This window comes from Microcaecilia unicolor, unplaced genomic scaffold (assembly GCF_901765095.1).
Source record: "Microcaecilia unicolor unplaced genomic scaffold, aMicUni1.1, whole genome shotgun sequence".
NCBI lineage: Eukaryota > Metazoa > Chordata > Amphibia > Gymnophiona > Siphonopidae > Microcaecilia > Microcaecilia unicolor.
The window spans coordinates 146,577-166,009 of record NW_021963045.1 but is presented as its reverse complement, the minus strand read 5'-3'; the positions used below and the strand labels follow the sequence as shown (position 1 = coordinate 166,009).

Below are 19,433 nucleotides of genomic sequence, written 5' to 3'. Positions count from 1 at the left end.
CCTGCAATCATTAAGTCGGAAACCAGTATGTGATTCTATAAAGTGGTCACATACCTGCATAAATTACCGCTATGGCTGGGGTAAACATTTGCCCCTGCAACGTTGGCATACATTAGCCAACTTAAGCTAGTGTTTTATAATGAAAAGTAGACGCCTAATTTTCTTCTTAAAATAATGACTTTGTAGTTGTCTCTCTGGGTGCCTACCCTTGGTGCCCTGTTATAAAATGACTCTCTACATTTCATGCTTAAGCAGTGAGGATAACTCCCTTTTCCTAGGGTTCCTGTGGCATCCCTTGCCCTAGCTACAACCTCAAGTTGAGTCTTCCTTTTCCCTGGAAAAGTCCATATACCATTACTAAGGTAGACCTGGGTAAAGCCACTTCTTGTCCCTGAGGTTATGTAGCATGGAATCTTGCCTCTTTTTGGGACTCTGCCAGGTACTTGAAACCTGGATGATCCACTGTTGGAAACAGGATACTGGGCTAGATGGAACCAGTTGGACAACTCTTATGTTCTTAGTTTGGTTGGGGCTGTGGATGCTGCAATGACCAGATTGGGGAGGTTGGGGCACATTTAAAATGAGGGATGGATCTCCTAGATGTTTGTAAGACAAAGAAGCAGAAGGAAACTGCCAAGTCTACAAATGGTGGCTAAAGAAAAAGAAGAGAAGGGAAGAAGAATACACACATGCAAAATAAATATGGGCCTGAAACAAGGCTCCCTGAATTGCCAGACCTTGGAAAAGTGCATGGGCTGCACTGTCCTGTCAGTGATCCTGCCCCCATTCTAATTCATCTTAAAGGGTGCATTTTCATTGGCTTATGTTATGATTGACATTTTGCAAACAATGCTGAGGAATCCGCCCACAGTTTCGCCTAAACAGCTTTTTCCTGCCTTAAAATGTTATTTTACTACTTGGGTAGAGTTATTAATCGGTTCTGGTTTGTTTGTTTTTTTTTCATGCTAGACTGATTCAATCTTGGTTTTGCCTTTAATACATGTATACTTTTGATTTCCCCAAAAATGTAAGCTAGAAGTCCACACATGTCATAGAGAAGAACCAGGACAGAGTCAACATGGTTTGAAAAAAAAATAAATGAAGACAGCTGGTAACCCTATTTAATATAGACAGAGCTCCAACACTTTGCATTTGCTACCTGAAGATCTAATTCTTCTCTACTTCTCACACATACGTGTGTGCAGAGAGTATTTGGCTGAACAGCTGTAGTATGAATGTACTTGATTAGCTCAGCTTTCAAGATTCAGAGTTACGATGTGGAATGTATTCTGCCATTTCTGAAAATGTTCTTGAGAAGTTGTTTTAGGGGGTGAAAAAGGTCCTTGGAATGTACTATGCCTTGAACTGCTGCCTGAATTTTTGTCTGCGGAAACAGCAGAAAGAAAAAAGTCCAATGACAATTATTGATAAGATTAACACAAAAGCTAACACAATGAAAATGTTCATTTTCTTTAGATTTTCTTTTTCACAGACTTCAGGTCTGATATGGCTAATTAATATATCTTCTTGATATGCAAACGTTTTAGAATATTGACATGACATAACTTCTAAGTCAGGAATGTCCACCAAACCCTTCTGAATCATATGTGAAAGCCAGATGTTTCCACAACAGCTGAGGGGGTTCCCACTGAGATATAGCTTCTTTAAGGTCTTTTCCAATGCTGTAATATCAGCGGTCTGCAGATCACTAAAGCTATTATTTCGAAGATCCAGAATTTGTAAGGTACAATCTTTATTCCAAGTAGGTAACCAAGTGAGTTGATTGTGGGATAAACTTAAATGCTTGAGGTGAACAAAATGAGGCAGGTCAACATTCAATGTGGAAAGGCCATTGCCGTCTAAATGCAAATATTCTAGAAAGGATTCTAGTCCAGACAATGCTTGGGCCTTCACTTTAAGCCCTTGATTCAAGGATAGATCAAGCATGGTTAGTGGTGTCTTATGAAAGGCATACTCTGGTAGGTTCTTCATCATGTTATCACTCAGATCTAAATATTGAAGAGTAGAAATACTAAATAATGACACACAGCCATTGTCATCTTTACCAATTCTTTGCTTTGCTACCCCTGAATATGTGCTACAGACTTTGATATTATTGCTTTGGAGATTAAGCTCTTTGATGTTAGGGAGGCCTTGAAATATATCAAACTCTAAGGCCTGTAGAAAATTACTTTGAAGGTAGAATGTCTGCAAACTAGTAAGTGTGTTGATTGCTATTGATAAGTTCTGCAAGACATTGTAGCTTAAATCAAGAGTGACCAATGAGGTCAAAGCATAGTTAGAGGTCACCACGTAAGTCTGAAGGCAGTTTTTGCTGAGGTTAAGAAAATGGAGCGATGACATGGTGTCAAAAAACCCATCAGGTATTGATTTGATCTCATTATAACTCAAGTCTAAATATACAAGCTTGGATAGGTTTACTGAACTTGCATTTTTGACAGTGGTTTTTGGAGTCTGGTTTAAAATCTGGAAAGAATCCTTCAACCAATCCTCTTCCAAATAGTTAATGTCATCAGGAGAAGATTCAGAACCCAACTGGATTAAATTCTTCGATACATTTAGGGAGATCAACCAGTTTTTTTTAGGCAACACTGGGAAATCCATGAGTTTATTCTCACTTAGATCCAACTCTTCTAAGTTGTACTCTTCCTCTGACTCTGTGGTGTGAAAGGTTTCAATACTGTTCTTGCTTAGGTCAAGGATGTGAAGTTGCTGGAGGTTATAGCCTGATATGCAAGTCAGAGAGTTCATGGAAAGATCAAGCTTGAAGAGATGTGGTAGGTTTTCGAAAGCACCCTCCTCTATGTCCATGATAATATTATTATGGAGATCAAGATCAGTGAGACTTGGTGACCCAATAAACATTTTGGCAGAGATTGTGGTAATGCTGTTACTCGCCAGTGAAAGGTGGGTTAAAGATGGTGCTTTCTCTATGAAGTGTTCAGCCATGCCATTATATAGGCTGTTGCCTGATAAGTCCAAAATTTTGACCTGTGGTATAAGCCCAATTCCTGGTTTGCTTTGTTGCACAAATTGATCTAATTGGTTGTTAGAAAGGTTTAAAATGTTCAGGCTGGTCATGTTTGCGAAAACACCTGAATAAATAAAGCTTATTTTGTTTGAACTTAAATCCAAATGTTGAACTGCAGTGTAAAATGTTAGTGGCCTTTCAGCGACTCTCTGGAGTTGATTTCTAGACAAATCTAGTTTCTCTATAGTTGGATAAAGATTTGGAGGAATCTGGAAAAGATCTTTTTCTTGGCAAAATGCATCCATCTTTATCTGTAGGACAAAGTAACAAGAAGAGAAGATAAATCAACACCATCCAAAGCTCACTCAAATGTTATAAAGTAGATATGAGTATTCAGCGATTCAGTTTGCTTATGTACAGAGATATTTTAAAATGATTGTTCTAGTATACCATAGCACTTTTTATTTTAACAGAGACCCCACATATTATGGTGGCATAGACAAGCATCTGGGATGTGCCACACTTTTTAAAATACAGACTACCAAGGCCACAGGTTCTCCACGAAAGTTGTCCTCAAAAGTAGTTTCAACTATCCATCCTGGACTGACGCCTACGGATTTTATAGTGTCAATGAGAACATTTGTGACCGTCTCTGGGAAAAGGTGACTACAGGAGAAGATCCAAATGTTGAGAATGGTTGATTTTTCATGACCGCGGTCCATACGTAGTCTGAAAAAGTTACATGTTTGAACTTCTGTAACTTTTTAATTTTTTTCACGTAAAAGGATGGAATTTGGATTGTTGTATTAGCAAATTATTTGCTCTAATATAATTTATTAAAACCTCATGTTCTGTTTCTGGTGACTTTAGTCACCTTTCCCAGGGATGGTCACATTTGTGTCTTGGTACCTTAAATGTCAGCTTCCCACTCAAACATATGAAAGTTTTTTTGGACCAGGCAGTGGCATTCCTAGGGTGGGGGGCGGTGGGTGTGGTCCGCCCTCGGTGTACGCTGCTGGGGGGGCTGGGGGGGTGCCGTTCGCACCTGTCCTTCGTTCGTTCCATGCTCCCTCTGCCCCGAAACAGGTTACTGTTCCGGGGCAGAGTGAGCATGGAACAAACAAAGGACAGGCGCGCGCGGCACCCCCCCCCAGCGGCATGCACCCGGGGGGGGGTTCTTTCACGGGGGGGGGGGGGGGTGTCCTTTCACGGGGGGGGGGGGGGGGGGGGGTTGCGCTGCACCCGGGGGTCGGGGCACATCGGTGATCTGCCCCGGGTGTCAGCCCCCCTAGGAACGCCACTGGGACCAGGCAGTTTTCTACTAGGCCTAGGGACTGATGTCATGGTCCTTCATTTACAACTGCTCAGTCATTTATCTCCCCCTTTTTAAATCATCCGCCCAGTCATTTCAATGATACTATTTGGTAGGGGTCAGGCATCAGGGGATAGTTTCCAAGCCCTGCAATCAGGTGCCCTAAATCCAGCTACTGTCCCCGGATTCTACATAGGCTACCCAAATTTGGTACAGATACACGCACAAATTAATTAGTTAGTGAGCCGTTAACAATCAATAATTGGTATTAATTTGGACTTACGTGCTCATCTGTCTACGCAACTATTCTATAACGCTGTGCGCCTAATGGGTTTTATATATATATATCTACTATAATAATTTGCACCTCCAACGTTCTGAAGCTGACTGCCAGGAAGTTGAAGGCCAGTTCGTGATGTCACCGTGTTGCCTGGGAAACCGCGACGTGACTCAAGCACAGGCGCTACGAGTTCGCACCACCATCTCCATCCCCTCCCAGTTCAGCAGTCCGCACCCCCCCCCCCCCCGTACGTCACCCCCATCCCTCTGTCTCTGTGGCCTCTGAGTGCAAGGAGGACGTGTGTGAGTGCCTCAGCCCTTCGTACGTGGCAGCTGCTGTTTAAAAAGTTTTACCTCCTGCTCGGCCGGCAACACTCAAGTCCACCAAATACAGACGCCACTTCAGACAGGCTGTGGTTCGCTGTTCCTATGGTCCCGCCCTTCCGCAAACAGGAAATGAGGGTGGGACCAGAGGAACAGCGAACCACAGCCTGTCTGAAGTGGTGTCTGTACTTGGTGGACTTGAGTGTTGCCGGCCGAACAGGAGATAAAACTTTTTAAACAGCAGCTGCCATGTACGATGGGCTGGGACACTCGCACACGTCCTCCTTGCACTTGGAGGCCACAGAGACAGAGGGAGGGAGGCGCTGGGCAGCGGAAATCGGAGAAGGGGGTCTTGAGATGAGGGGGGGTCCTGAGATGAGAGAGAGGGGGAAAGGGGAGGAGAAGGAGGGGATGGAGGTCCTGAGACGAGAGGGGGGAGGGGAGGGTTGGGGGGTCCTTTGGGGAGGGGGGTCGGGGGGAGGAGAGGGGTGATGAGGAGGGGTGATGAGGAGGGGGAGGGGGAGGGAGAGGGGGGACGGGGCCCTGGAACCTTGCTAGCGCCCATTTCCTTTCTGTTGGAAATGCGCCTCTTTTACTAGTATATATATATGGTGCACAAAAATTCCACGCAGAAAAAAAATAAGCTTAGGTATATTCTGTAAAGTATACTTAAATTTTATAGAATATGCCTAAAATTCTGCGTGGTTTATAGAATACACCCAGCATCCATCTGCACACCTAAATATAATTACAGCAAGTTACACCAAGTAAAATTTGGTGTAAATGCAGACGCCCAAATTATGCACAGATTGGGTGTATTCTATAACAATCCACATAAATTTTAGAAACATCCACAACATGCCTAAGGCCATGCCCTATTATGGCGACTTAGAATTTAGGCGCATCACGTTACAGAATACACTTAGACAGTTGTGCACATAAATTCTAATTGATGCCAATTAGTGTCAGTAATCACTGCTTAGGGGCAATTATCAGCACTGATTAGCCTGTTAACTAATTAAGGAGCCCTTGTACTAAGGTAGATAGGCAACTATGCACGTACAACATGCATGAAATTAGAGCTGCTACCCAGCTACCGAGTGCCCCGGGTGGTAATTCTAATTTTTACGCACGTCCAATACGCACGACAAAAAATAATTTTTATTTTCTACCACATGGTGCTAATCGGGTGGTAATTTGCAATGCGCGCTGATGATTACCTCCCAGTTAATGCGTGAGACCTTACCACTAAGTCAATGGGTGGTGGTAAGGTCTCAGGCCCGAAATAGATGCGCGCCAATTTTTATTTTGCTGCATGTCCATTTTTGGCCACAAAAAGGCCTTTTTTGCAGGCGCACTGAAAAATGAACCTGCGCGTGTCCAATACACGTGCCTACATCAGCGCAGGCAATTTTTGGCTCACCTTAGTAAAAAGGCCCCTAAATTGCATGTGCAAATCCAGAATACAGATTACACTAGCTTAAATTAGAATGCCAAATTCATTTAAAAATTGTCTGTATGGTCTATAAAACTTTCTATGGTCTAAACTCTGAATTTGTTTGGAGGGCTTCTTTTATTTACAGTTAATAGAAATCATTTGAGAAGTTGGAAAAGATTAACATTGGACTTTCCCTCCGTGAAGTGCTTAGGTGGAGGAGTGGCCTAGTGGTTAGGGTGGTGGACTCTGGTCCTGGGGAACTGAGTTTGATTCCCACTTCAGGCACAGGCAGCTCCTTGTGACTCTGGGCAAGTCACTTAACCCTCCATTGCCTGCCGCATTGAGCCTGCCATGAGTGGGAAAGCACAGGGTACAAATGTAATAAATAAAAAATAAGTTCCAAATTAATTTGGGAACATTCATTTATATTTCAAAGTGCTAAGATATGGATTAATATTCCTGTTGACCTTCTTCAAATTATGCCATATTTGTCTTTTCATAAGGCCCTGTTTTTAAATCAACACTCTTAAATTTGTTAGGTTGTTGGAGATTTTATGTTCGGTATAATGAAAATGGTAAGTTCCTTCTAATCGGAGGTCTTCTTGAGAATGTAATCCGCTTTGCACTATTTGGATGAAGATGGAATAAAAATCAACATTTAGGATGAGGTTAAGGAGGCTCAGGGAAGGAAGAACTAAAGCCCAAATTTATGCTTTTACTAAATGTGTTTAGCTGCTGCGAGGCTGTGACCTGGCTGAGATAAACCAACTCTGTTTCTTGTTAATCAAAGGATGTATTGCCTTCAAAATCTGTGCCATGGCTCACAAAATTCTCCATGGAGAAGCCTTAGGATACATGACAGACCTCATCGACCTACCAACCAGAAACACATCTAAACCATCATGAACATATCTAAATCTGCACTACCCTAGCTGCAAAGGCCTCAAATACAAATCAACGTACGCATCCAGCTTTTCCTACATAAGTACACAGCTGTGGAACGCACTACCGAAAGCCTTGAAAACAACATACGACCACCTACATTTCCGGAAATTACTAAAGACCAACCTGTTTGAAAAGGCATACCCTGCAGATCCTAAAAGCCTGACCTCTGCAACACAACAAAAGTAAAGTACATAATGGACATAACACAACTCTTCCGTTGACTGCTTCACACAAACTTTTGTTACCACAACACCACTTTGTATTTGTTCACACTGGAGTCTGCGAATGCATCTCCGGCACTATGTAAGCCACATTGAGCCTGCAAATAGATGGGAAAATGTGGGATACAAATGTAACAAGTAAATAAATAAATAAAATATAATACAATGCAATATAATACACACAGATTTTGGGTACCTAGTTTATAGTGCCCTTTACAGAATTGCCCCCTGTACAGATTTGTGCTTTTAAATATTGGGCCCTCAGATTTGTTTTACTAAAATTACTGATGTAGGGAAGCGGACAGTTTCACATAGCGCAAAAAAAAAAATAACACCTAATAAATCGTTTCCCGTTTGTGCCCATTCCGTCTAGCCGACGATTCCTGCATGTACTGCTGTAGCTAAAGATATATCCCTGCTCTCAATCATACAGCTTCGACTGCAAGATATGGCTTCTTATCCAGATCAATTTTGTCATGTCCCCTCTTTTGGAATTCTGGGAAGTTGAGCACACAAATTTCCATACCTAACCCAATCTTTTCCTTTTGCTCACCCACTCAGTTCTGATGTTATTGTGGCGCAGTGGCCTAGTGGTTAGTGCAGTGGCCTGAGAGGTTCCAGGGAACCAGGTTCACTTCCCACTTCAGCTCCTTGTGACTCTAGGCAAGTCACTAAACTCTTTATTGCCCCAGGTAGAAAAATAAGTACCTGCCTATAATATGTAAACCACAGAAGATATACTGCCTTTCTGTGGTTTACATATTATATGAAACAAAAAAAGTGAGGAAAAACCAAGTGAGGATGCCAAAAAGCACTTTATTGTATTAAAAAACAACCCGACACGGCCGTGTTTCGGCCCTAAGGCCTGTCTCAGGGGTCTTGAACAATCTCGGATGATCTAGTGTATGAACATACACTGGTGAAATTTTACTTAAGCAAAGACTTCTTTGGTCTCCTCTCTTCTAGAATATCATATATTCAGTTACCAACTGATATAAAAAGATCATCCGAGATTGTTCAAGACCCCTGAGGCAGGTCTTAGGGCCGAAACACGGCCGTGTCGGGTCATTTTTTAATACAATAAAGTGCTTTTTGGTATCTTTACTTGTTTTTTCCTCACTTTTTTTGTTTCATTTCTCATGGTATCGTGAGGGTTTTTACCTCCTTTTTTTTTTTGTTTATTCAGTTTAATATTATATGCAGGTACTTATTTTTGTACCTGGGCAATAAAGAGTTTAGTGACTTGCCTAGAGCCACAATGGCAGATCAAATGGGCATAGATCTCATCATATTTTATAAGATGCACGCGTTAATGCTTGACACCCCCATGTTTCACTCATACTCCTCCCCCATGTGCACTCCCTTCCCAATTACATACTATGGCACTTAACACACAAGCTCACAGATTTGCATTTAGGGGCAAATGTATGTGTGACACATAAATCTGCATTCATGCACGACATAAGCCATTGTTCAAGTCCCTTTCCCTTGCTTCAACCTTTTGTTATCTGTGTGAAGCATAAATTCTGTCATAATTGGTTTCCACCCATTTCTGCTGGTAGATTATTCCAAAACACTATCACCCTTTCAGTAAGGAAGTATTTCCTTGCAGGATCTCTCAGGTTGTGTGTGTGTGTGGGGGGGGGGGGTGCTAGCATCTCTTCAACGCTGGACATATGACACTCAGGATTACTCTCACTTTCAAGGGTGATTGACCTTTGCGTTATCAGAGGATGCTGGCTTCCAGCACAGTTCAGTTTTGGATACTTGCCTTATCTAGAGAACAAAGAACAGAAGGAAAGGAATTTCAGCAACAGGTGACCTGTCAAGACTAATGTATTGTTGGAACTAGCACTGATGTAGCTATCTCTGTAGCTGCCATAGAAGGACGTTTACAATTCTAGAAACAGAATGGAGGTGTGTGGTTGATTTGAGAAGACTGGGCTTTAAGAGGCCAAACATAATGGCTGCTGGTACAGTAGAGCCCCTGAAACAAGACAGATGCAACCCTGATCTACAGACAGGCATGATTTTGGGGAATCACTAGAACATGAGAAGGTAAGAACATAACAGAAACCAAGCCAAGTCAGACCAAGGCACATTGGGAGAGATTCTATATATGGCGCTGATTAAGTGTATTTTATAATCGGTGCCTAAATTTAGGTGCCAATTATAAAATATACTCAGTTGATATTTCAGCGCCTAAATCTATGTGCATCCATTTACACCAGTGAAAACATGGCGTAAATCTCAGTTCGTAGATTTAGGCACACTGGGCCATATTCTATCACTAGGCGCTTACATTTGGACCACCCAGGAAATGCCCATTTCTCCGCCCATAACCATGCCCCTTTTTGCCTGTATGCATTAGAAGTTCGGTGCACATCATTACAGAATACGCTTAGCGAGTTGTGTGCCTATATTCTAATCAGTGCCAATTAGTGCTCATTATTGCTTGTTAAGCACTGTTATCGGCGCTCATTAGCTTGTTAAATTGCGTGCATTGTTATAGAATCCATGCCAATTTTGTTGCCGATCTCTAGGCACGCTATATAGAATCGGGGGTATTCTGTCCAGCATCCTGTTTCCAAGAGTGGTCAGTTGTAGTTACAGGTACCTGGCAGATCCCCAAAAGTATTTTATTTTTAAGAGCTCATTTCTAGAGCTAAGCGCTGTCTATCTCAAGTCTACCTGGCTAATCAATTTTATTTATTTATTTAGCACATTTATACCCCACTTTTCCCCACAGATGTGCAGGCTCAAAGTGGCTTACAATGTAATGATAAGGCTATCGCTAGATCAGGTGCTATACATTTACAATCAAATGAGATAGGATAGAAGGAACAAGGTAAGAAGAAAGAGGGAAAGGGTAAGATAGTCTAAAATGGTCCATGGAGATGTTATTAGGAAGGACTGTTGGTGATATGATGAATCCTAGGAGTAGGCTATCCGAGATAGGCTGGTCTGAGGTAGATTCCTGATGCTGAGATGATTATGAGTGATTTAACAGCTTTCAGCAAGACAGTCTATAATGGAGAGCTGTTGTAGTACCTTCGGGACTAGTTGAGATAAGTTTGCCTTCGATGTCAGGAAACGAGGTGAATCGTCTGGACAGCCCAAGCTGACCCTGCATGGTGGTAAGGAAGCTGAAATCCACTCCTCCAACTACTACTACTACTACTTAACATTTCTAGAGCGCTACTAGGGTTACGCAGCGCTGTACAAATTAACGAATAAGGACGGTCCCTGCTCAGAAGAGCTTACAATCTAAAGGACGAAATGTCAAGTTGGGGCAGATGAGATTTCCTGAGAAGAGATGTAGTGATTAGGTGCCGAAGGCAACATTGAAGAGGTGGGCTTTGAGCAATGATTTGAAGATGGGTAGGGAGGGGGCCCGGCATATGGGCTCAGGGAGTTTGTTCCAAGCATGGGGTGAGGCGAGGCAGAAAGGGCGAAGCCTAGAGTTGGCGGTGGTGGTGAAGGGTACTGAAAGGAGGGATTTGTCTTGAGAGCGGAGGTTACGGGTAGGGACGTAAGGGGAGATGAGGGTAGAGAGGTAAGGAGGGGCTGCAGATTGAGTGCATTTGTAGGTGAGTAGGAGAAGCTTGAACTGTATTCGGTATCTGATCGGAAGCCAGTGAAGTGACTTGAGGAGAGGGGTGATATGAGTATATCGGTTAAGGCGGAAGATAAGACGTGCGGCAGAGTTCTGAATGGACTGAAGGGGGGATAGATGGCTAAGTGGGAGGCCGGTGAGGAGTAGGTTGCAGTAGTCAAGGCGAGAGGTAATGAGAGAGTGGTTGAGAGTTCACTCCAGCCCCCATATGATTTATACACATCAAACATAAAAGATATATAATAAAAAACCAGCAAGGTGACCACAACTGTTGTATAACGATTGTTTGGTTGCTCGTTATACAACAGTTGTGCTCACCTTGCTGGTTTTTTATTATATGTCCTTTATGTTTGATGTGTATAAATCGTATTTCCAGTTGGAACATTGTTTCTGCACAGTCAATAATTTAGCCCCTGACGCAGCCCTCTTGGGCGAAACACGGCCTGTGTCGGGCAATATTCTGGTATATGATATCAATAAAATCTTCACGTTTATCTCGATCTGCTGTTTTGTTTGTCCACATTGGAGTTTGCAGATCGATTGCCTTGCTGTTTTTTTTGGGACCCTCTATGATGTTTGCATTCCACACATAGTCATCACTGGTGTCTATTAATAAGGTTAAGTTTAGTTCTCCTGACTGTTTAGTACATTTAAGGAAATCACATCATTACTGTGTGGGAGAGATCGTTTATTTTAAAATTCCACCTTCTCTGAATTTTGATAAGTAAGATGGGTGCAAGAGGAACGGAAGACTTCTGTGAGATAATGAGAAATGCATTGCTACAGAACTCTGCTTCCTGGTATAAATTCCCCAAATACTTGCTTTCTTTTCTAAGGCTCTATTGCATTTTTCCAGGATGAGGTAAGAACTTCACTTGGTCAAATGGGTGAATGAAGTTTATATTACAGCTTCAGAAGGAAGTAAATGTTTGTTTGCTTTGAACTAGTTTGTATCAATTATTCCAAGAGGCCAGAAGGAGCCTTTATAACTTTTAGTAAGTCCCACATTTTGGAAAAAAAAATAATAATTGATTTAGGTTATCTATACTTTTCTTATTAAATCTAAAAAGTATATTTTATAACAATTTTTTATGTGCTCAGAAAATAATTCAGTGCCCAAAATAGTACCTTAAGTGTGAGGCACCTTTATCTCTATCATTGCGTATAAGCTGCAAACTCCTCCTGCATTATTAATATCCATATATTTGTATGTATTTATATCAGATTGATACAGTCCCAACTCCTTCAAACAGCTGATATAAATCTGATTTCATGCAGCAATGTCTCAAAACTCCAGTGAGATAGCAGAGGTACTCACATCCAATATAATAAAACTCACCCTCAACGTTCTGTGGACACTGACGTCACTGTCAGGTCCTCCGGGCACTTCCTTCCGGTTCGAAGCCTTCGTGGTGGTGAAGCCACCGAAAACACTGTGTTGGGGCCCCGCCCTCGCGTCAAACGTGATGACGTCGAGGGCGAAGCAATGACAGCAGATTGAAAGTGGCGTGGAAGGTCAGCAACAATGGCGGACGAACGCCGACGGAGTGAGTACGGATAGGGGGGGAGGTCCGGAAGGAAACCGTGCTAGCGCCCGTTTCATTGCCGCAAGAAACGGGCATGTTTTACTAGTTTATAATATAAGCTTTACGTCCCAATAAGGATCAATGTTTCACTGGCAAAGCAGGATTCTTCAGGGGGGAAAAACTTCCTAAGTACTCAGGACGGGCTATTCCACCTAATGCCACAGGGGTTCAACCGTCAAATTCTGGAACCTGGAATTCAAGCCTGTCTAAGGGCTGCATGCGCGTGTGCTAATGTAAGGATTCCACTTCAATATTTAACACCCCCCCCCCCCCCATTCCAAAGCTGTGCTAGCAGATACCAGTGCAGTAATGCCGACACAGCCCATTCAAATAATGGACTCTGTCGGCTTTGCCGTGGGATTTGGGGATTGGGGGGATTGGATCATGAGATGGGATGGCAATGAGGTGGGGCTGAGTAGCACTTGATACCTGTGGCCTCCTCTTGAAGTGATGGCAAGTGCAGCTCTGATATCGGCAGTCATGACAGCTAATGCACAGGAATGTCCTGCATGCTAACTATCACAGCAGACCGCTCTCCTGCTACACCCCAGTCACTTCCGCATTAGACAGGTACCTTTTTTTTTTTTTTACCATACTGCCTTGTTCATAGTGCAGTACATATTGGAATGAGACTAATCTAATGTCCACCATGTGGTAAAACCCGCCCAAGCTGCTTAACGCAGCTTAGTAAAATGGCCTCATAGTTTGTTTTTCTACCAATTTTTTTTTCTGGAGGGATTTCTAGGCCTTAGCAAAGAGAGATAATTTGCTTTCGGAAAGAGTAATTACATTCCCAGCAGCTATACAGAATGTTCCAGAGGGGAAGTTGTAGTATGGGAGTTTTACCAACGGATGGCAGTGCAGACTCCTAGTGAGGAGGGAAACAGTAGCCCCACTTTCCCTTGGTGGGAAAGGAGCTAGGAAGGCTAGTCCACTTCTCCCCTGAGGGGAAACTGGAGAGAAACCTGCCCTGTATGCGAAAGATTTCAAAATCATAAGCTATGTCCCCAGGGGACAAATGGAGGCTCAGTGTTTATTTATTTATTTATTTGTTGCATTTGTACCCCACATTTTCCCACCTATTTGCAGGCTCAATGTGGCTTACATAGTACCGTCAAAGGCGTTTGCCCAGTCGGTTGATAACAAGTACTAGGTTGAAATGTGATCGTATGAGGTATATGTGGAGGGTCGGGAAGGATGAAGATTGCGTGTTGTCCAGTACGATCAAAGTTATGTATTAAGTAATGACTCTTGGGACTGAAAAACTGACCTTGGGATTCCAGTAAAGAAGGAGTCCTGAGACTGGAATACACAAGGTTATTGCTAAAGTCAAGAGTGTTAGTTAAATTAGTTGAAAGCCAGGGAGGACATGGCATTCAGAGAAAAGGAAAGGCAAAGGCAAGGAGCTGCACTAGCAAAGGTATTTTCAACATCCAATGACTCTTGCAGGAGAGGGGTACGGATGATGTTGTGTCAGCATGCGGATTATGTCTGCCAGCCTTTTCAGTGAATAAAATTCATGTGGAAAAGTTATACCTGTGCGATGATTGTCTCTAACCTCATCTTGCCTTAGAGCAGATGATTGCTGTAAATATTTTCACTGCAGTGCAGAGATTGTTTTTCTTGAGAACCACAAATTCCAGTGTGCTATGTGTTATTTGGATGAGAAAGATAGCTGGAGTACTGTGCCGTTGTTCCAAGCCACATGAAGGCCTGAGATTTATTTTCCCCTGTACAAAGAACCTGGTATTATTACACATTGCTTTGTGTATGAGTGACGGACTGAGCTGGGTGGATTGCATTCTTTTTATTGTACGTTATATATAAAAAAAAACAAGATATCGAGAAAAGCAATCATAGAATCTGTAAACAATAATTATTCCATTATTGGTATATTCAAGTCTCTGTGATGGAGGGGAGGAAATAAGACCAAGGAGGAGGTGATCCACCGAGGTGGATGAACACTGACTCCCACGAGAAAACAATAGTTAGAGGAAAGTGGGAAGTGGACCAATGACTCCAGGGAAACGGGATACTAATGTATAAAGCACCACTTTATTCACAGACTCGACACAGTACCATGTTTCGGCCACAGGCCTGCCTCAGGAGTCTAAACAATAGGTCAAAAAATATAATGATTAAAAAATGCACATATATATACATACACATATAGGCAGGCCTGTGGCCAAAACACGGTACTGTGTCGAGTCTGTGAATAAAGTGGTGCTTTATACATTAGTATCCCGTTTCCCTGGAGTCATTGGTCCACTTCCCACTTTCCTCTAACTACTGAGGAAATAAGACCAGCATATTGTCCCCAAATATTGCCAATATAAAAAACAAACAAGCCCAAAACTCAAGCAACGAAAAATGCTCAGTCCATCAGAGAGTTTTAAAAGCAGATTTTGTTTGAATTGCATTGAGAAAATACGAGCGGTTTCTATCATTTTGCCTGGCAGCTACCCTGTGCAGTAGAAATATATCAGTTTAGATTGTAAGCTCTCTTGAGCAGGGACTGTCCTTCCCCATGTTTAAACTTGTACAGCGCTGCATAACCCTGGCAGCGCTATAGAAATGCTAAGTAGTAGTAGTAGTAGTTTCATGAATTGTTTACATGGCTGAGCTAAGCAGAGAGGGAGCTGGGTAGTACCTTACATTAATTATTCACTGAAGGAGAGACAGACAGATGGATGGATCACATTTATTCACTAAGGTCCATATTCTGTAAAGGTTATGCTCCTAAATTTATGCTTCTAAAATTTATGCTCCTAATTTAGGAGCAAATTCTATTTTGGACCATAGAGTATGCTTGTAATTTAGGAGCTTAAATTTATGAGCATAAGTTATGCTCATAAATTTAGGAGCATAAATTTTAGGAGCGTAAATTTAGGAGTATAAATTTTAGGAGCGTAGATTTAGGAGCATAAATTTAGGAGCATAATCTTTATAGAATAAAGCCCTAAAAGGGATAGAATTACAATGGGTTTACTAAGGTAAGCACAAAAAGGAAGGATTTACTCACCATAATTTCCTCTTGTAACCTAACCTAATTTGTCCCTTTACCCCAACTATGTATTTCTCCTATCCGGAACTGGTAGTCATCACATACGGAATTATGTAAGCCACATTGAGCCTGCAAATAGGTGGGAAAATGTGGGATACAAATGTTATAAATAAATAATAAAAGAAGAATATACTGACAGTGACCTGGTGACTGGGAAGAAACATCTGGATCTTAGATTCTGTGCTTGGCCTTTTGGTTGAGCCAGGAGGTTGCTCTTTATTGGGGAACCCTATTACTGCTGGTTGCAGAGCTCTGTTAAAGACTGGTATACTGGACCACAGCAGCGAAAAGTACCCTATGGGTTCCTCCTGAACACCAGCAGAGAAGAGGTTGTCTTCTTCATTGGGGGCTGTTGGTGGCAGAGCTGTGTTAAGAGATGGTATTCTGGGCCACAGCAGGACCTCTAGACGCACCTTGAGAAGATAGGAAGATCAGTCACCCATGGGAGATGCTCAGGATAGTTGCCAGCGGCAAAAGAGGCCCTTGGGAATGTGTTTGGGGTGTATCAGTCCATGGAAGCCGACTTAGGGCAAAGTCTTTGGCGGCACAAGTGGGTGCCCAAGGCTCAGCAGCGGGAAGCTGCCAGAATGTGGTCAGCACTGGGAGCAGAGCTGCAGCTCACTGGGTGCAGATCGGCACAGGAGCCCAACAGAGGAGGTAGCTCCAAGGAGCACAATCAATGCCCGGAACTTGGCACAGGGATTGGCAAAGCCAGCCCTGCTCATCTTTCCTTGAATGTCTAGCAGCCATGAGCCTAGAGTGCTCCAGTAGAAAAGTGAGACTTGGGGACTGGGGGAGGGGGGAAGGAAGGACCAGGGAAACACATAAGAAAGGAGTAAGGGGTGGGACACAGGCCACATGGCTACATCTACACAAAGACTCAGGCTAGAGTGACAAGAAGGAACCACAGGAGTTGATGCTTAGGCAAATGTACTAATGGATTCAAAGAGTGTTGAACTAATTGATTAAATGAATACTGGCTTTGAGAAGAAGTAATTGGTTAAGAGTGTTGGTACTTTGTGGTATATGGTTTTTATGGGCCGATGATCAGAAGCAAACGTAGGCGCTAGAGGCTTTTAGCGCCATACTAGCGCCTGCATTTGCTACCACCCATGATCAGAGCCCCTGAGTGCGTGAAACAATGCGCTCGCGGGCTTTGAATGCAACTAGCATGCAAATGCATGCAAAACAGGGCTCTTAGTGCAAGTAGCATGCAAATACATGCTAAACCTATTCATCCCCAATGATCAGCAACCAGAGTGCCAAAGATTGGCTCGTTGGCCACGAGAAACTTTACGCCAGCTCGGAGCTGGCGTTAGGGTTTCCAGACCATGGGGGAGGAATGGTGAGCCCTGTCCAGCATGCATTTGCATGCTAGCTGGCCCCCATTCCTCCCAATGCAGCAGCCCTCCGTAGAACCCCAACCTGACCCCCACCCCCCAGCAGCAAGGGTTTGAGGTCTGGTGGATCTCTGGTCCTCCCGACCCCCCAACACAAATTCAGGGAGAGCTGGAGATCCAGTGGGTCTCCAGCCCCCCTAACCCCCCAGCATCCCTCTGATATCCCTGGTGGCCCAGCGGCCCTTCCCCACCCCCCCACCTGCAGTTGGAGGAGGGAGGTGGCCTCCCTCCTCTTCCATCAGCGCCGCCTGGAAAACGGCGGCGTCCAGCTCTGCCCAGTGCATCCTGGGATGTGCTGGGCAGGGATTCACACCATATAAGGTAGTTTCTGTATAGCAAAACCTGTACATAGTTCAAAAAAAGTTGTTAAATCTTTTGTTTAAAGCCTTGTTCACTGAGGTCATTTTGAGGTTTTCCTAGGGGGAAAGAGGGTAAACCCACCAATTAACCCTTCCCAGGATGAGGTAGCAGGCGCCAAACGCCAAAACCCTTCAAGCAAAGAAGTGATTTTTCTCTGCTAGGCGAATGGACTATGTCACAGGGAAAAAAATTCATTTTTGATTATTATATTTTAATTGTGTTAGCAAATTCATCTTCAGCATCAAAGTGATTTATATGTGTTAAAAGCATTTTACCCTGCTCAAGTTGGCTCTCTGAAAATTGCCCACACATGAATGTGGGCTACGGTTAAGACATGTTATTTTACCACTCTTTTGTGCTATCCTACCACAGGTCCCATTTTATGCACTGAGACCTAGTTACTAATCACTGGGGCTAACAGAAAATAACTTCTTAATGATACTCAGGTTGATAACTTCCCCCTTAATTAAAGAAAAAAGGAAATGTCTCTAGAAATCGAAATCATTGCTACATGTAATAAAAGTGAGCCAAGTATAGGACAATCAAGCCATTGTGACATCACTGATGAGTTTGGCTCTTAGGCACTGGTGGAATGAGGCATTATGACATCACAGTATCAGCTCTGGCTACCAGAGACTGAAACTCTAAGGAGGAAGTTATCAATATGGGCTACTGGGGGGGGGGGGGGGGGGGAAATTAGGGTAAACCCACCAATTAACCCTTTTCTTCCCCAGGTTGAGGCACCAGGCGCCTACTCAAAATTTTCAGATAGCCCATTTCCAAAGTGTAACTAACATTTTACCATGGAAAAGCCTTTGAAAATTGCCCTTGTAAAAATAGATTTCTTATCCCTGGCCAATAGATGAGGTATGTAAAACAGTTTGTATGCTGAGTAGGCAAGAAATACTACGGAGCCCAGAGAAATTAAAATCAGGTATCAAGGGTTAAGGGTGAGGTTTCTCTCGGTTATCTGAGGCATCAGCTTGACGCATTTGAATAAACTTGAAATTTCCAAAATCAGATCACAGCATGATTATTTCAACCTATTTTCCTCATGGAATAGATTAAATAAGAATTAATTTAAGTGTAATATTAATCAGGGCTGCTTTAATTTAAGGGCAAAAGGGGCAGCTGCCTGGGGCCCAGCTTATCTGGGGGCTCATAGATAAAAGCAACCTTGAGCACAAGGACCACGCCACCATCTTCCTTCCCTCCCTTCCCTGAGTCCAGCAGCTTTCTTAATTCCCCCTTCCCACCAACCCTGCTGTTTTCTGTCCAAAAAAAGTGTCATAAAGTTGTGGAGCAGCTGTCTAGGCCACACTGCTGATGGCTCTACTGTTCCACCCCTCAGAAACAGGAGGACAGAACTGGCAAAGCCACCAGCGGCCCAACCTCAACAGCCATTCTGCTATTTTATGCCACTTTTTTTCCCCGCTGGGAACTGGCTTGGCAAGCAGGGGCAAAAGGAAGCTGCACTGCTGGACCACAGGATGTGGTAACAGTGGTTAGTGTATCTGGCCTTAAAAAAGGTTTGGACCAATTCCTGGAGGAAAAGTCCACAGTCTGCTATTGAGAAGCCACTGCTTGCCCTGGGATCTTGCATGGAATGTTGCTACTATTTGGGTTTCTGCCAGGTACTGGGCTAGATGGACCATTGGTCTGACTCAGTGTAGCTATTCTTATGTTCTTATGAGTGGAGGAGGGGGGAGGGTTGGAAGTGGGAGGAAAGGGTACTGCTAAACTGGAAGCTGGGGGGAAAGGATGCTGCTGGATCAGGAGTAGGAGGAGGGGAAGAGGAGAAGGGTGCATCTGGACTGGTGGGGGGGGGGGGGAACCATCCATAAAATTTAGCCCAGGCTCTGTAGATGATTAAAGCTGCCCTGATAATAAGATAGC

General features: G+C 43.3%; 1 protein-coding gene across 3 annotated transcripts in view; it reads right to left on the bottom strand.

Annotated features, from left to right (window-relative positions):
- Positions 1–228: 228 nt before the first annotated feature.
- Positions 229–19,433, bottom strand: part of LOC115458830 (transforming growth factor beta activator LRRC32-like) — a 66,047-nt gene continuing 46,842 nt past the window's right edge. For all 3 annotated transcript variants that reach the window (XM_030188650.1, XM_030188649.1, XM_030188651.1), the window contains exon 3: positions 229–3,303. In XM_030188650.1, coding sequence (XP_030044510.1) covers positions 1,354–3,303 — 1,950 coding nt within the window. In that variant the 3' untranslated portion in view covers positions 229–1,353. The remainder of the gene's footprint in view (positions 3,304–19,433) is intronic.